This window comes from Leptonotus elevatus, chromosome 1 (assembly GCF_054856555.1).
Source record: "Leptonotus elevatus isolate MCC_2025b chromosome 1, RoL_Lele_1.0, whole genome shotgun sequence".
Lineage (NCBI taxonomy): Eukaryota > Metazoa > Chordata > Actinopteri > Syngnathiformes > Syngnathidae > Leptonotus > Leptonotus elevatus.
In genome coordinates this window covers 42,669,412-42,687,253 of record NC_141239.1, presented here as the reverse complement: position 1 = coordinate 42,687,253, position 17,842 = coordinate 42,669,412, and the positions used below count along the sequence as shown (strand labels likewise).

Below are 17,842 nucleotides of genomic sequence, written 5' to 3'. Positions count from 1 at the left end.
TGAGATAGAAGCAAAGATAGAGGCATGTGCATGTACAGTATAACCACAAGAATGACTGACTAAATTAAGCTCCTCCCCTTACTTCAATATACTGTAGTTCTTGATGGTTAATCACTCACTGTAGTTAGGCTACTGTAAAGTTTTGTGAATAGCACACACCAATGTATAATACACCCCCCGGAAATTTTTTGGGGGGGGGTTTCTGTACTTGTGTATAATATAGTCGCCCAATTTGCTGTGTCCCAATAAAATGTAAATGCTTTTTAAATCCAGGTTAAAAACGATGCTCTTTTCCCATACCTTATGATTAAGGTCTTTCAAAGTATTTTTAAAATCACATTAAAAAAAATCTTGTTCTTGCACTGTATTCTCTTTTAGTAATCCTAAACTGGCAGGAAACAGGAAGTCAAACATAAAATAAGAGAATTTGCAGCCAAAATATGGCACTATAAAGATGACGCGGCAGGTTGTTTTATATACATTTAAATTGTACTTTAATTGCTACGAGCCTGTATTACATATGAAAAGTATACATTGAAAATAAGAAAAACAGAAAAACAACTGTTTTAACGATAAACATGCAGCACAAATTTGCAACACTGATGCTAGTCATTAGCCTGTCTATGGATTTTGTATTGTTTGCTAGCATTAAGCTAAACCGACTGTTGTTTGAAATACACGTAAAATTCTCTTTTTTTTATGCTTAGTTTACAGCAAACTTTTCTGAGAGTGACAATGAACAACTTGAAGCCTCTTTCGTCAAGAATCGTCCGCTGTCTGTAAAGTTACTGCTTGTTGTCGAGTCGGCTAAATTGAGTTCACTGCCACATTCAATAATCTCAAGGCATCACCGTATTTAAAAATAAACACTTAATGATCAACAATGCATCACAAAAATGAGTGTGAATGGTTTTAGGTCGCCATATGTGCCCTGTGATTGACTGGCGACCAGTCCAGGGTATAATCGGCCTTTTCGCCCAAAGTCATCTGGGGTCAAGATCCCCGCCACCCTTAACAGGATAAACTGCCATATAGATTTGTGTGCAACTAGCGGCTCAGCAACTTAGATTTTTTTTAAAGATTTTTTTAAGAGGCGGAACAAGGCGTGTGTGAACATATCGTATGCAAATGAAGCGGTTATTATAGTGTTGCTCATCAAGCAGGGCGCAACGCGGACATTAATAGGCTGATGAATATGCATGCAGAATTTGTTAATTAAGCTAATTATTCCGCTGCAAAATGCATTCGTCTTCCAAGGACATCTTCCCCAGGATTCCAACCTGCTCCGCTCATTAGTCATGCGATAGTTTACACCAGGCGGCGGGACAAGAGGTGGCGCTGGGAGGGGCCACGCCGTCGAGTTGTGGGGGGTGGGGGGGGGGGGTTGACGTGGACACAATATAAGGTCACCGTGGCTTTGAAGGCACCTCGAGGAACACGGCGAGAAGCCCTGAAAGGCGCATAATGCAGTTCTAATGGCGGCTCAGCCATTCATCAGCCCCTCAAAAAAAGTGAGAGGTCAGCGAGGAAGACAAAAAAAAAGCGGTGCGTTCGCTTACAGTCGGACGTGCCAGACGCTGGCGCCTGCTAATTCCCCCCTCTTCGCTGCTTTTCCTCTAATTGCTTATTAAAACCCTCTTAAATGAACTTTTTGTGCCAACTTTCCAACACATTAATTAATTGTTGTAGCCAATTAAGTGTCGCTGCGCAAATGAGCTTCAGCACAAATGGTCCTGCAGGGCCCGTCGACACCCCCACTCCTCCTCACACGCCCCCCAACCCCGAAACACACACACACACACTTGCTCACACAGACTCACCAAAACCACCCTCCTGGCTGACTGCTTTCCCATCAGCCCCCTCTGCCTTAAAGCGACGACGTCTGCACGGGAAGTAGAAGAGGAAGGTGATGAGGCCTGGTAAGTGCTGCGTCATGCCGAGACTTGACTCTGGAAATGTCAGACAGGGATTAAAAATAAATCAGCGGTCATTTATCACTTAAGGAAGAGAACAAACAAAGCATTATGCAATGCATTCTGGGAATTTCTAGGTTGAGTGCATACTGCCAAAACGGCCAAATGCTTAACTCTAGTATTGTGCCGATCCTGATACTGCATTAAAAGCCGATATTGGCGAGTACTCACAAATAATGAACCGATTCCATTTACCGATACTAGTATAGAAATTTTAACTCACTGGCATGTGTCCGCACGCATGCATTTCCTGTTTCACAAAGGTTTTTAAGCAGTGCCTGACCAAGATAGTGATGATTTTACATCCAAGTTAAAAAAAATCAAACAAACAAAAAAACACTTTTTTCAAACAGCGTGGTATCGATATGGTATTGGCATCGGCCGATACGGGACAGCCGGGTATCGGAAGCCAAAAAGGCGTATCGAAAAAACACGAGTTAACTCACAATGTGATATCAGGATATCAAAATACCATTGATATCAAATAGAAACGTGATACAGCGATTGTACTTTTGACTTTTATAAGTCCGTCGTTGCGGCTCAAATTTTTACCATCTCATACCAACAGAAGAGTGACGCAGGAGGAGGTAGAAATAATATTTTGTGAAAATGAGGCGAGCCTGTTCGAGCGCCTCTTTTCACGAAAAACCACCCCCCCCCCCCTAACAATGGCGTCACGTTATTACCGCGCGTAATAAATGAGCCGTCTGCGTGGCTAAATATCACCACCACAAATGTCATCTTTATACTTCAGGTTGCAAGTGGGATTAAATTAATGTCTAATATAAAGACACAACTGTTACTCGAAACAACTTTGCAGATTCAGGTCAAGTGTCAAACATAAATCAAGCTTAATGCCCCCGCCCGCGCGGAGCGCATATTGGACTTTTGATAACGTCGAGGTCGGATATATGACTGTTCAGACTGCGGTCGCATTGCAGAAATTTGGATATGTATCCGATCTTGGACCACATATGAAAGTAACCCAGGTCGGACATGAAAAAAAATCTGAATTGAGCCGTTCAGACTGACATAAAAAAGTCAGATACAGGTCGCATTTGGGCAAAAAAAAATCCGATCTGGGTCGCATTTGCCTGCAGGGTGAACGCAGCCTGATAATGTCATAATATGGCAATTGCGCAACAACTGAAGAGAAATCTTTTTTAATTGGAAAAAAAATGCAAAGGATCATGGGATTCCTAACAAAAGTGCATCTTTGCTAAAACAATAGCATAACTCATGATACAATTGTATACTATTATGATATTTTGCTAATGTTATCGATAATATTATAAAACGGTTATACAGCCGTTTTTTTTTTTTTTAATCAAAACAGCACTGGAGTAACTCACAATGATACCACAAAAAAAATCTGATTTTGCTAATATCACAATTAGGGCTGCAGCAACTGAATATTTTTAGAAAAAGAAAAATATTTTGCACTATTAAAAGAACAAAATGTGAATTGGCATTACTGTTGCCTACTTGGGGTCACTCTCCTCACATTCGACAGTATAATATCTGTGACTTTGAGTGTGTGTGGCTTTAAAGGTGGGGCCTGGACATGGGAGTCAGTGAAAGAGAGTCCAGTTTGCTGTTGTGAGCTCAGGCACTGTGCCTATGGCTGTGGCATTAGCAGAGTATGCAACGTACGAATGAAGTGAGTCAAAGTGAACCATATGAGACTATCCCAATATTTTAATTTCTGTACAGTCAATAGATAACTGGAAGGAAAGCGGCTCACCACACAAAATGATCCCGATATCAATATCATGACAGCAATAGGCCTTTTGACATGTGATTGGAATCACAGAGTAACTCATATTACCACAATAATTTGGACGATACAGCAAAAGTCATGTAGCTCAGTAACATAACCCAAATAGTATCAACAGCTCTGTGTGCAACTTCCTTGATGGTAAATCTGCCACAAGATCTCAGACAGGTTTGGGTTTATTCCAAAAAGCAGGAAGCCGTTATCCCTGATTACGCTCGTCGTCTCCTGCCCCGCCGCCTGTGACATCAGCGCACATCTGCACCTCCTAAAAACTCCCAGCGTGGCCTCGCTGCCGTGGAGCGATGGCAAAAATAATAATGTGTGTGTGTGTGTGTGTGTGTGTGTGTGTGTGTGTGTGTGTGTGTGTGTGTGTGTGTGTGTGTGTGTGTGTGTGTGTGTGTGTGTGTGTGCGTGCGCGCGGCGGCAGACGCTCTCAAGCAAATCTATAAAGTGCGGAGCGAAGTGAGACGCAGTTAAGGCGTCTATAAAACACACTGCGACTCGCAGTAAAGAATATTTCACTGCTGGGATTCACGGCAGACATTTTTAAGGGGAACAGATCACATCTATAAAGTGTCTAACTTTGAACATAATTATCGATACACAGACGGACAGACGGAGGGATGAACAGACTGACAGACAGACCCACGAGATGGATAGAATGAAGGCAGACAAGATGGACAAATGAATAGAAAGATAGAGGAAGAGATTGACGAGTGGACAGAAGGATGACAGAATGATAGAAAGACTCATAGAAATGGTGGATCAACGACAGACAGCTAGAATTACAGATGGAGGCCAGACGGACAGATGGATGGACAGGCTGAGTGACAGATATGAAAGAGATAGAAGGACATACAAATGGAAATGGAAAATAGATAGCTAGATCAGATAGATGGCTAACTAGCTAGCTAAGATAGATAGATAGACAGCTAAATTCACAGTTGCAAAGAAGAACTAGACTCGACCTTGATTCAAACGTAAACCAGCGCCACGTTATAAATCACCTTTGCCCTTCTATCATCCTAAGTGAGAGTTTGCGGCCAAATGAAATGCGCTCACTGTCCAACCTCGCATTGTTTGCCGTGGCAACATGAAGAATGACAGCGGAGATTGCCGCTAAATGCCATCCATAGCTTTAGCCATTAGCCTTTGTTCAGCGTCAGCTTTTAACGAATCGCGCCAATCATCTTAGTTGGGGAACACGTTTGTGCCAACGAGGGAGTTGATCCCATTGAAAGCGAGACACCTGACAGACCGCCGCGCTATTGTTTGTCAAGACCGCCGACAATCATTCAAAATGGAGGCTACGTTCCATTACCATGTCGCCTGTCTGAGGAATGGCGACAACATGCTCCAGCCTGGCAAGCTTGGCATGTTTATGGGTATCCCCCCCTCCCCCATAAGGTGCCCTTCTGATTGATGGCGCACCTCCTTCTCCTCGCCCTGCTGATTTATTCGCCCGGTCTCTGTGACTTGGCAGTGGCAGTGCCCACTCCTCCCTACGGGCACATTCACTATTATTCCCAGTCCCGGCGGGTGAAGGCATCAGACAGAAACATACACAATAGTTATGCACGCGTGCACAGCTGCACACACACACTGTCTGGTGTCAAACGTGCGTACGCACACACAGTGAGCTGGTGCTGGAGGGCAGGTGAGCCACTCAATGAATGCATCTTTCACCCAGAGGCCTCAGCTGCACGCTTTGGGCCAAGAGGGCTAAGCGTCTCTGTTAGCCTGCCAAGTGAGGAGGTGGTTGGTGTGTGCGTGAGGCCAATCCAGACACGCGCGCGCGCACACACACACACAACTAGAGTGCATGCAGCTGGCAGGCTTTCCAATCTGCAGTTTATGACGCTTGTCTGCCTGTCAGGAGCTCCATAAAGAGATCAAACCTGGTTGAAATTCAGAAACAATGCTATTTCTTTTTTTTTTTTCTAATGGAAAAAAGGAAAAAGAAAAAACTAGTCATTGATGTCACTTTACTAACATTTGTGGATTATGAAACATTTAAAGTTTAGTAACATAAATTGTCGTCAGATAGGTTCAGAAAGTACCGTCGAAAGAACCGGGAAAGCCATTGAACAAATGTTTTGTCAGTCTCATCGACTCCAGCCAATCAGATCTCATCATTTTGTTAGTAGGCGGGCCTTACCTGTAGCAGCTCCTCGGGTCTAGTGGAAAAATGACACTGGTTACCATCTTTCTTTCTCGTTGTCAAAGAAAAACAAAACATGAATGCGAACCAAAAGAAGGAATTAAATATCTTACATTTCTTTAAAAGAATATATCTACCGCTTTCACGCAGCTCAGTATAAGTATTCTGAAAACTGAGACGATCAATTTGAACCCTGAAGTTACTTAAAGCACGCCCTTAGACGTTACTTCCTGATGGACGCTGATTGGGCCACATTTTCTCGTGTTCGTTATCAAATCCTGGCTCTCGTCTAGATTAAGGTAATTTCCCCCCAAAAAATTGCCAAAATATATAGTACTGCCCTCAGATTAATGACTATTTATATATATATATATATATATATATATATATATATATATATATATATATATATATATATATATATATATATATATATATACACACACACTACTACTACTACTACTACTAAACCTTCTTTTTTTTAAATTTATTTTTTAAAATCAATTGTGTAGTCAAAACTTAATTAAAAAGAGTTTTTGGTCAATTCATGTAGGTGCAAAAGTAAGCGAACCTTGAGCTAGGATAGTAGGATCAGGTAGGCCAAATTGGTAGTTAAACTAACCACTGAAATGGACCGATGAAACGAGAGAGGTTTAGCGAAGAAATTGTGCGTCACTGACTGAAACAGAGACAAAACCACATCACTTTAGTCCTACCCTGGTGAACCCATACAGGTCAGTCATGCTGAGAGGAAGAGAAATCTCAGGGGACCTCAGGAAGTGGGTAGTGACAGCACATCTGTCTGGGGAAAGCTATAAAGTCATCTAAAAAAAAAAATGAGCTTCTGCATTCCACTGTGAAGCAGATCATTTGCAACGAGAGAACACTGAAAATTACTACAATCCTGCCTAGAAGTGGACGACCTTCTAAAAATATCAGCAAGAACCACAAGAAAAATGATAATGCTGGTAATAAGCTAACTCGAACATCACATCAAGGGATTTGCAGACCTATTTTGCTGCATATGGGACACATGTGCATGCTTTAACAATCAGAAGAAAAGTCCATCGACAAGGCTTTCATGGAAGGCTTGCCAGGTAGAAGCCTCTGCTCACAAAAAAAGATCAAAGCTGCCCATCTCAACTTTACCTGGACAAACCTGAAGCTTTTTGGAAGTCCCTTCGGTGGACAGATGAGTCCGAAATTTAACAGTTTGGTCACAACTAAAACAGTCAATGTTTGGTGAAAAGTCAACAGTGCATACCAGCAAAAGAACCTTCATCCTAGAGTGAAGCATGGGGGTGAGAATGTTAAATTCTGGGCTGGCTTTTCATCATCAGGACCTGGACAACTCCACATAGTCCAGGGAATCATGAATTCAGAGGGAAATTGTGAAATCCTGGATCATAACCTGAAGCTGTCCTTTGTGAAGTTACAGCCCGGTAGACGATGGTTCGTGCAACGTGACAATAATCCAAAGCATTCCATCAATACAACCAAGGAATGCCTGAAGAACAACAAGATTTATGTTCTGGATGTGCCCAGTTAAAATCCGCCTATCCAACCTCTTCTCAACTGGCTGCATTTTGCAAGAAAGAAAATGTCCCCCAAAGTAGATGTGGAAGACTGATAAATCACTAAAGAAAGTGTTTGGATGAAGTTCTCATTGCAAAAGGAGGTGCAATGTTTGATTAAGTGAGAGGTTCACATACTTTTGCACCCATGAAATCTGAGTTTTTCTTAAATCAACAACTTTTGTTCAAGAATGTATGACAATATTATCATTCTTTTTGTTCAAGTCTATTATTTTCAATGTCAGCATTGCAGATTGGGGTATGACTTAACATTTCATAAGGTTATTTTATACAAAAAAAGTGCAGAATATACAGTTATCCAAACCTAAATCTATAAATTCTAAAGAATGACCATAGTTACTCTTTTGTAGGTGATCCAAAACCCGAATTTGATGTTCAGGTTATATTCCAAATAATAGACAGTGAAGACACTTAAATTGGTCGCATAAATTCCTTTAATAAACTCAACAAACAAAACATATATTACAAAATATTTGCTTTCCTCTTAGACACATGAAATGCACTCATTTGAAGAAAACCGTAGATCGTTATTAGAATGATTTTCTTCAAATGTATCATTTTCTTTACTTAGAAAATAATTGCACCAATAAAGAGAAAATGAAGAAAACCTTTTTTCTTTTTTTTTTGCACACACACACACACACACACACACACAGGGAGGCTAATAGCGACTTTTGGATGCCTCCAGGAAAAGCACTGAAAGTCTGTTTTGTCTGATGACTTCAACTTCACCAAGCAGAAATGCATGTTGCTGAGCGACTGATTTTGCTTTTAAGCGCAGATGAGCGCGCGCTATGGGTTATATTTATAAGGCTTGTGACAACACCGAGTTTACTGTTGTTTTTTAGTTGATGGCAAATACAGAGCAGCATCTGAGGAAAAGGAAAAAAAGAAAAAGCATCCAGCCTTGTAGGTTAGCACCGTCCAACATTCAGGCAGATGAAGGCGCGAAGCCAAGCATGTTTGCCCAATAACTTTGCCTCACTTCCAGTGGCAAGACAAATGCAAAACCTGCATAATAATCACTTTTGACAATAAATCAAGGAAATGGGCAGAACCAAAACACTTCCATCATAAAATCCCACCAGTCCCCTTTCTCAGATGATTTAACATTCGCTTCCTGTGTGTCTTCTCTCAGGTATGGAACTGTGGGGTGGACTCAGTGGGTAGTTCCATGTGAAAACCGGAGGTCCTGGTCCTTGGGGAAATGTGCTGCCTTAGAAGAATCACCTCCATGAGGGTCCGGGGCCTCCACTGCAGGTGGTGGAGCCTTGGCTGAGCCCTCCGTGTCTGGTGACGGCTCCTCTCCATCCGAAGGAACGCTCACGTCAGAGATGAGTTGGAGGAGAGCGGCTGCCATTTCTGATGTGCTGATGTCCTGGCTCAGGCAGGGAGCGCCTGCGGCGGGGGGCAGCCCCGGAGGAGAGGGTGGACGCTGGTCGCCAGATGGGGGCGCGGGGCAGGTGGTGAATGGCTTCCTTTTGGGCACATCTGGAGAAGACATCACACATTAGCCTTTTTTCTTCCTTTTTTTTTTAAAGGATGCAAGGGCACATGCTGTAGTTCCTACCTTGACCACAAGAGGGAGCCATTCAAATGCTTTACAACATGCATTACAACTTATTAGCGTGAAATCCTTAATATAATCACGTCAACTTAAAAGTGAAAAATGTTTTTAAAGTGAGCACCATTTTGAAATATTGGCACTAAGGTGTTTAAAATGAAAGCAGCAGAGTGGGGAATGGGTGAGAAACGGGGATTGGCACGGGCAGGGTGAGCGTAAACGCAAGAAATGGCAGCACCCCATTAAAAGTTACTGCTGTCTGCATTAAAGTATCAGCCTTTCATTCAAAAGGGTAACCACATTTATTCTTGTTAAACCCATGTTGAGAGAAAAAAAAAAGTAAAAATGGTGTGTGGGTAAAATAAAAGTAAAAAGACGCACATGCAGGTAAAGTCTAAAGATTGAAAACATTTATTTCCACTTGATAACTTATGAGCGTGTAAAAAGGCGGGCATGACATGACAGTCTGAAGCTTCCTGCAGCTGAGTGGTAATGGGGGGAATGACGTGATACAGAACCAATGAGTGTGGAGAAATAAGGAAAATGTGAGAGTTGGGACGGACGGGGAAGAAAAAGTGAACAGTTTTGACTTTCTACAAATGAATGACACTCGACTTTGTGGTGCTTTTATTGTGTACACCAGCCGGCTATTTCCATGTGCAGCAAACCGGCACCCAGTTAACATGAAGACACTTTTTTTTATATACATTTGGGGACCCAAAAAAACCAATTGATATTTGTGGGAGTTAAGAAGGAGACTAAATCATTGGCCCAATTAAAAATAATGATCCTGCTCATTTCTTCAATATATACAGTAATCCCCCGCATTATTGTGGTTCACCATTCACGAAGTCACCACGCAGTGTTAACGGAAGCAAATTTGATGAAAAATACACCTATGTCAACTTGTGAGTGGATCTTTGCCCTTTTTCTGAAACACTAAGAGCTGCCGCACTGGGCTACAATTTAACAACCGCGAACCAAATACGATTGGTGCCTCTGCAGCTCAATGGAAAAACAGCAAACTGTGGTCTTCTTTTTGGGGAAAACCTGTTGAAACTCCAGATACACTGCACTATTGTTCTTTTTTTTAATTTACTGAATAGAAGGATGAGATTGCCCTGACTGCTGTAGCTATATTATAATGCAAACAGAGAAAACAGGCTAATATTTCACAGGCAATGATTGACCATTCATTGACTGCACTCATCATTTCATCAACAGAGACTATGCAGTCTGCAGTGTGCATGCATATTGGCTGGCAACCAGTTCAGGGCATAGCTCGACTACTGCCCGAAGGTGGCTGGGATAGGCTCCAGCACCCAGGATTAAGCAGTTAAGAAAATGGATGGATGGACTTATGATATACGTATACTTATCTTGACAAATTCAGAATATTTTATGAATTCTACAAATTACTGACCCATATGGTTGGTTGACTTTCAGCAGAGTGTTGAAAATGATTTCTCAATTTGATGTTGCCGTTTTTTGAATTTGCTGAAAAGTGACGGCTTTGAAGATTCAAAGTTTGACTGCATATCCGCTGTACTGGTAAGGCTTGGCGTCACTGGAAACCAAATTTTCATGTGCATGTGATCCAACTGGGCATTTTTTACTGGCCATTACATACCGTGGCAACAGTGTTCAAAGCAGGGCTCGGTCCCTAGTCACCACAAAAAAGCGGGGGATTGCTGCATGATAATTCTGTTGATAGAACTCTAAAGTAACAATACTTTTCCTTGTCCTACTGCAGTCCCCAGTGACGACATCTCCCCGTGTCACCTCCTACAGACTAAAGCCAGACTTGCCCTTGCGCTCAGTAGTGGAGTCAGACGAAGTGCGCGTTAGGGCCTCCCCCGACTGGACGCCGTTGCTGCTCTCATCGGCCTGCTCGTCGCCCTGCGGTTTCATGATGTGGCCCAGGATGAGCGCCAGCAGGTTGGCCTGATCCTCCGGGAGGTGCGCCGCGTCCCCGGAGGCGGGCGACAGCTCCGGCGGCTCTGCGGCCGGCGCACCGCCCTGGTGGTGGTGGTCGGAGGCCTCGCTGAGCGCCGAGAGCGACTGGCTGAGTGTCTCTGCGCTGGACAGGTTAAGCAGCTGCGAGACCTGCGGAAGGGAGAGTTCCGTCTGGCCTTGGAGAAGGTTGATCAGCAGGGCCATCTCGGTCTGGTTCAGTTGCTCGGCGGCAGCTCCCAACACTGGACACGCGTCAGGAGAACCACAATCAACACAGGGACATAATGTCTGACTTTTTTTCTCATCCAAAATTGGAAGGGAAAAAAGAATCAATCAATCAACAATAAATTGCCTGCCAACTGAATAAAGATCTTACAATGTAAAAGTATGCAAAATATTGACCTGACAAATCGTCTGGGAGCGCAGCCGAGGTTGACTTTCCCTGCGGAGGAGGGGGAGGAGGGGGCGGCGGCGGGGGTGGTGGCGCTACGGCCGGGCTCGTTTGCGGACGACTGTTCTCCCCACTCGAGGTGCTCGACATGTCCTTCCGGGGTGCTTTGGGGACGTCCTCGGGCAGCCCGCTCTGACGCGCACGCCGCCGCTTCTTGCTCCACAGCTCGTGGCAGTCTTGGTGATGAGGAAGACTAAAGAAAGGGGGATGGAAAAAAACACCGTTACAGAACTGAAGGCACTCACGTAAACTGTAACAGCTCAAGTCTACTAACTCCGGCGGCGGCATGTTGTTGGGGTCCACGTCACACAGGAAGTCGCTGTTGAGCGCTCCTTCTGACGTGCAGCGGCGTGAAGGGTCCAGGGTCAGCATTCGGTCCAGCAGGTCAAGGGCAGAGGTCGGCAAGCTGTAAAAGATGGAGATACGTTTTTCAGCTGAGCATCAGATGACGAATCGTGGCCAGGGTGATTTCAGACAAGGTCGTACAAGGCAAATTCCTCCCGTAGTCTACGTCGGTACTGCTTCTTGGGCTTCATGGTGTTGAAGAGGGGCAGCTTGATAACGTCAGGCCAGACCGCAGGACAGGGGGAGCCGCACAGGCGACTGCAAAACACACAAAAAGACAATAGTTATCAAACAAAAGCAAACAAAGAGTGCTCTCCAAAAAGTCAAATTTGGTGGATTCAAATTAAGACTAAAAACTCAGTAGGGCTCCGGACCTCAGTCATTAGATCTGTGGTTTTCAAATATTTCAAACCAAGTAACATCATCATAACCGACATTAAAATTCAATCATATACCTGATGAGCTCCAGCTGCAGAAGCTCCTGATTGGCTTGAAAGATGGGCTTCTTGGTGAACAACTCTCCTAGAATGCACCTGAGCCACAAAAGGCAGAGTTAAAAGCAAAGTCAACCCATTAAATTATTATATATATTTTTTTAGACAATAATATGTTATATACAGCCCCACTAGTTTAAATATGGCATTCTGGCTACTATTGAGTTAGTGGAATATGAGGAAGCAGCAAAATCCAGCCCTTTTCATCCATCTCAGGTGGCGGCCATTTTGCCACTTGCTGTCGACTGAAGATGACATCAATGTTGCTCAGGGCTCAAGCAATGACCAATCACAGCTCTCCTGTTTTCTGAAGTTGCGCTGTGATTGGTCAATGTCTGAGACCTGAGAGACATTGATGTCATCTTCAGTCGACAGCAAGTGGCAAAATGGCCGCCTCCTGAGATGTATAAAAACGGCGGGATTTTGCTACATAACTCATATTTGACAAATGTAATATTAATCAGAAAGTCATGTTTAGACTAGTGAGCTCACATCAAACATATTATTGTCAAGAAACGTTTTAACACTAAGTTCATCAAAAGTGAATATGACCTACATAAAATGATTCTTTGTGGATTTTACACTCACCCACAACTCCACACATCGATGGCCGGAGAGTACCTCTCCTCGCCTAGCAGCAGCTCAGGTGGGCGATACCACAGCGTGATGACTTTGTTAGTGTAAGGCCGACTGAAAGCATAGAAAGTGTCAAAAAGAGTAACAGTGGCATCTAGTGGCAAGGCGATGTTACTAAAGGGGAAACTGCCAAGGTCACAAGGAAGCTTGATTATTACCTCTCTTCTGAATTATAAAGGCGAGCCAGACCAAAGTCAGCCAGTTTAATATGACCTCTGCAAGAAACACATGAGAACATCTCATATTGGGAATATGTGACAAAACATTTCCACACTTTAAGCATCTTCTTGTGTGAGTTGTACCTGTTGTTGAGCAGTATGTTGGAGCACTTGATGTCGCGGTGCAGGAAATTGTTCTTGTGGCAGTAGTCCAGGCCCTCCATCAGCTGGCGCATGAAGCTGCGGATGTGCTCATGCGAGAACTGGACCAGGCCCGACTCCAGCAGGCCCATGAGGTCGTGGTCCATGTACTCGAAAACCAGGTAAAACGCCCCTAATTTAAAAACAAAAAATGGATGAGGTAGTTAGTACGCCCACTCGGATGGTCTTGGTCCTGCTCTATCGTGAGTCTAATCAGGACAAGCGCCATAGAAAATGGATAGAATTCATCCAAAATGGTGGATGGAATACATTTTACAAGCACTTCAAAAAAGTGGTGAATTTTCAGCCGTGTTAACGGCCACATAAAAACACTATTCTTTTGTTGGAAGAATAATAAAAACCTGCTTAGTAGTTTATTTCTTTGTACTTATGGATGCAAACTGTCCCATATAATCTTTGCCATGGAAATTGTCAAATTAAGATGTTTATGCAGGCAAACAGGACAACGTAGAGAGCTAACCCCTTACATTTACCGTAGTTGAAGCTTTAGCGAAAAAAAGAGTTTGCAGCATGTGGTATTTTTTAGTTTAACTCCAAAGCATTTGATGTTGCCAATCATGACATTTTACTTACAAAAATGAGTGGCTTCGTAATTATCTACATAATAGACTCCAATATGTTAGTATTATTTCATGGTATTGACCATTTGCACCGACCGACGTCACGTGATCACGTGACTGCCCAATGACGGACGGCAGAAGGAAATGATTAATGAATGGAAGTGGACATGACCCGGAGCGACTTAGTGACTGTTATTTTACAAATTAAAAGTTATCATTGCCCATAGAGCCATGGAATCTATTACTTCAACTAAAGTTCACCTGTCAGTCGAAGTTGCACATTTAGTCGGGACTCATAGAGCGCGATATTTACTTAAGTTGGAGATCGCTAGTTTGAAAACAGCCCACTTACCTTCTGTTGCCTGCTGTTTTTGCCAAGTTAATCAAATCGCCAACTTTGCCAAAATTCACAGCGCACGGCCTATATCCTTATGCAGTCAATATCTTCTCCTTACACCGGGGCTGATTTAAAAGCTTGTTGCTGGCTGAGTCTCTGGGACGAGATGCTACGCTCACACCGGTGGACAATATACCTCGTAATGCAAAGGTAAAACTTGTTAATCATGCTAACTGACTTTTTTTTTTTAAAGTCCAAGCACAAAGACGAAAGATAAAGGACTTAACGCTGCACGAGATTCAATGGTTACAATACAGGCAAGTGGCTCTTTTGCCGTCCAGCGTCCCGGAGGGGGCGTTCCCATGAGGGCTGTGACATCACCTGCAAAATGCCAATAGCGTCTGAAAGGCACATAATGCAATGTGTGGTACCACAAGGTTCCATGTTGGGGCCATTATTATATGATTTATTTTGCTGCAGTATCAAACACTTTATGTGCAGTATTATTTGCAGATGAAATCAATTTACTTATTTCCTATTGAAGTTTTCTGCACTCAGGAATGAAGTTAACGAGGGCCTTGGTGCATTTTCAAATGGTTTCAAACAAATACATTGTGGGGAAAAAAATCTCCTTTTGAGATATTTGCAGGGAAACTAGGGCTGGGCGATTTTGCCTAGAAATAAAATCTCTGATTTTTTGACAAAAAAATCTATAATTTTCCCCAATTATATATTATTATTGTTTTGTTTTTTTTACATAAACTTTTTTGTCAACTTTGTTTTAAAAGTTAAACAGTCTGAGTTTGTCATCCCCTCCTCAACAGTCTGCTGATTTTACAAGTACTGTTATGTAAATTGAGATGGCGGTTTTGCCATGACTGGCAAATTTCTTTTTAGCGTTATTTGATTGGCCAGTCCCCGGTGTAAGAAAGCCTTTGCCTACCGTAAATCGGCCATTTTACAGTGATTAGTCCGCTTCACTAAATTCACCCCCTTCTATAGAGCTCCTTTCACTTTTTAATTAGTTTTTTCACTGAAAATAGGCTGTTATCAGCATTACCAGCCCACTATACTACATTTCATAAGAATTTTATGTCGCAGACGACGCAGAGGCTAATAAGTGTCACGGGCACAGCGAGTGAAAGTAAGCTTGTCTTTTATACCAGTAAGTGCTTGCAAGGCGAGTCCGTCTTGGCGAGATAGTGTACATGTTGCGACCACGCAGTGACATAAACGTGCACATTTGTGCTATTGACATAAGCTTGTAAATGTCTATGAGCAATCAGGATAAAATATCTCATTCACAGCAGGCTAAAGATTTCCTCGCTCCGGCGATTGACCAATATTGGAGCCGTTCAGAGCAAAAATACCGCTAGCATTTGAGTTGAAAGTCACGGCAAAAATAACCCCTGCCTAAACAAATGGCGTGGAGCAACTTGAGCAATATACCGGTACTTGCGGCTAGGTAGCAATAGCACATACCTGGGTTCTCCCGTTTTCAGCAAGTGGTGATATCCAGTCTTCCTCACTATATACATGGGTGCCATATCATTAGCAAGGTGCAATATGTCCGCTTTGGTGATCGCTCTTATTGTGCCCCTTTCTTGTCATACGTGCTTCCTTGTGTAAATGACTTCTCCACGGTAACATAAAGGTTTTTTGTTTGTTTTTTTAGCGGGAGTTTGTTTGCTGTTGAGATCCTCCCGTATGGAGTGTGTGAGAACACGACTGGCGGGCGCGGCACAACGAAAGGGGGGAAAAAACATCAATGTTATAATTTTTTTAATCGTTCACAACAAAACACTGGAGGCACACTGCATTGTATTTTTGTTATTATTTTAATGTAATTTTATTCTCCTTAGGTTGGGTCCTAATTAAGTCCGCAATGGGTTTTCTACATCAAATTCATGTGCTGGATTTTATGTTTTTCACATTGGTATTTTTCTTCTTCAAGAATACGCAAAGAAAAACTAAAAGAAAAACTAAAATTTAACGTTTCTGCATTGCAGCTCGTCACAAATACTGGCTGGTCTCTTCTTTTGTGTTTTTAATCACAGGTGCCCCTAAAATGGATGACACCATGTATCCCGTTTTTTTGCATTTTATTTTTTTTAAACTGTCTATTTCCATGTACATTTCTAGTGGCATATGTGACCGGCTATGGCAAAAGAGTTGCATGATTACATCCATTTAAATTAAAACTAGAAATAGACTTGTTAAAGAAAGACATCCCAGAATCGAAGATTATCTCTGTTTGGATTACAAACCTTCGCGGCGGTGTCCGAACCGATGACGACATTAGCTTCTGTTACAAGGTAGGAAGCCGTTGTTATGACATTCCTCATTCTGTTCACTTTCGTGCTTAAGGATCTGATTATGGTGTATTTCGACTTTTTTTTTGGCTGCTATGTCCATTTATATCAATCATTTGTGAAGTGATGCTAGAGGCGAAGAACTCCAGGTTATTTTAAGGCAGGTTTCTAAGACGGGAAGCACTTGTTCAAATAATTGCTTATTTTCATACACTTCTATTACAATTTTAACTTTTGTGGTGCTGGGAAATGAAAATAGAGACCTGAAAGAGGTTATTTAAGGAGAAATAGCTAAATCGAGATTTGAAGCCAAACTATCTACCAATCAATTTTTTGTCACTAACTCAAAACTAATGTCGCAGACATGCGGACCCTTCTGTCCGAGCGGGTCACATACAGTATATGCAATATGGCTGTGACGCCACTGACCAAAAACATGAAACAAACTGCATTCAAGTAAACAGCGTCAACACCAGGCAATGAAAACACATACGTCAAGAATAGTACATAACCTAAACAACATTAAAACTGCCCTATGCACAAAAATGTATTTTTTTATTTGACCATTTATGACTGAAACATCTTCTAATTAGCATTTAATTTCCCGCCATCCATCTGAGGATCTGACGCCATGTGTGCATTGTGCAGGTGAGAAGGGAGTGTTCTGTTTCATTTTTTGGCCACACTTGGCAGTAGTGGTTCGAAATTAAATGTTCTGCATTGAGCAGTTTTAAACGTTAGAGAGCGTTTGGCTGGCAACCAGTTCAGGGTGTACTCCGCTCCGCCTACTACCCATAGACAGCCGGGCCAGGCTCCAGCATGCTAACGACCCTCATGAGGATAAGCGGTTCATATAATGGATGGATGTATAGAATTTACTGAAAATCTTTCCTATTCACTATTTTATGCTCAGACCAAAGCAATAAAAGCTACATTTTGTTTCCATCTGGTGGAAGCTTTTAGTTGTTACATTTAAATCCCAACTTTTCTTTTTTTTCCCATCTGCACTTCAAATGTACCGTTTTATTCCCAATCCTAAAATGCACAATCATAGGTGGAGGTTTGTATTCTCCCAATTAATCTACTAACAACCCATGTAGTCTGTTTTGTCGTTACAATTTCTCTGTATTTTCTCAAATGTATTGTGTGTAAATGCCAGAAGGTGAGTTAAATAATTTATTCTGTTTGTGTTAAGTGCATATTTGTTTACCTAAGTGAGATGGCATGTTAGATTGTGCTAGTGTGTTACTTAGGCTAGTATATGCTAGCTAACTAATACTATTGATGAGCCACATTTGAAG

The 17,842-nt window shown here is 42.4% G+C and overlaps 2 protein-coding genes across 4 annotated transcripts in view; both read right to left on the bottom strand.

Annotated features, from left to right (window-relative positions):
• Nucleotides 1–6,121, bottom strand: part of LOC147182292 (uncharacterized) — a 61,914-nt gene extending 55,793 nt beyond the window's left edge. For all 3 annotated transcript variants that reach the window (XR_015090575.1, XM_086060154.1, XM_086060146.1), the window contains exons 1-2: nt 5,909–6,121; nt 1,821–1,949 (exon numbers count right to left, since the gene is read on the bottom strand). The gene's annotated coding sequence lies outside the window, so the exon portion shown is untranslated. The remainder of the gene's footprint in view (nt 1–1,820; nt 1,950–5,908) is intronic.
• A 1,801-nt stretch (nt 6,122–7,922) lies between these two features.
• The window catches only part of cdk12 (cyclin dependent kinase 12), an 18,415-nt gene continuing 8,495 nt past the window's right edge, over nt 7,923–17,842 (bottom strand). Inside the window, exons 6-14 of the mRNA XM_086060042.1 lie at nt 13,255–13,444; nt 13,111–13,167; nt 12,905–13,006; nt 12,278–12,355; nt 11,964–12,080; nt 11,752–11,883; nt 11,429–11,670; nt 10,879–11,268; nt 7,923–8,997 (exon numbers count right to left, since the gene is read on the bottom strand). Coding sequence (XP_085916168.1) covers nt 8,666–8,997; nt 10,879–11,268; nt 11,429–11,670; nt 11,752–11,883; nt 11,964–12,080; nt 12,278–12,355; nt 12,905–13,006; nt 13,111–13,167; nt 13,255–13,444 — 1,640 coding nt within the window. The 3' untranslated portion in view covers nt 7,923–8,665. The remainder of the gene's footprint in view (nt 8,998–10,878; nt 11,269–11,428; nt 11,671–11,751; nt 11,884–11,963; nt 12,081–12,277; nt 12,356–12,904; nt 13,007–13,110; nt 13,168–13,254; nt 13,445–17,842) is intronic.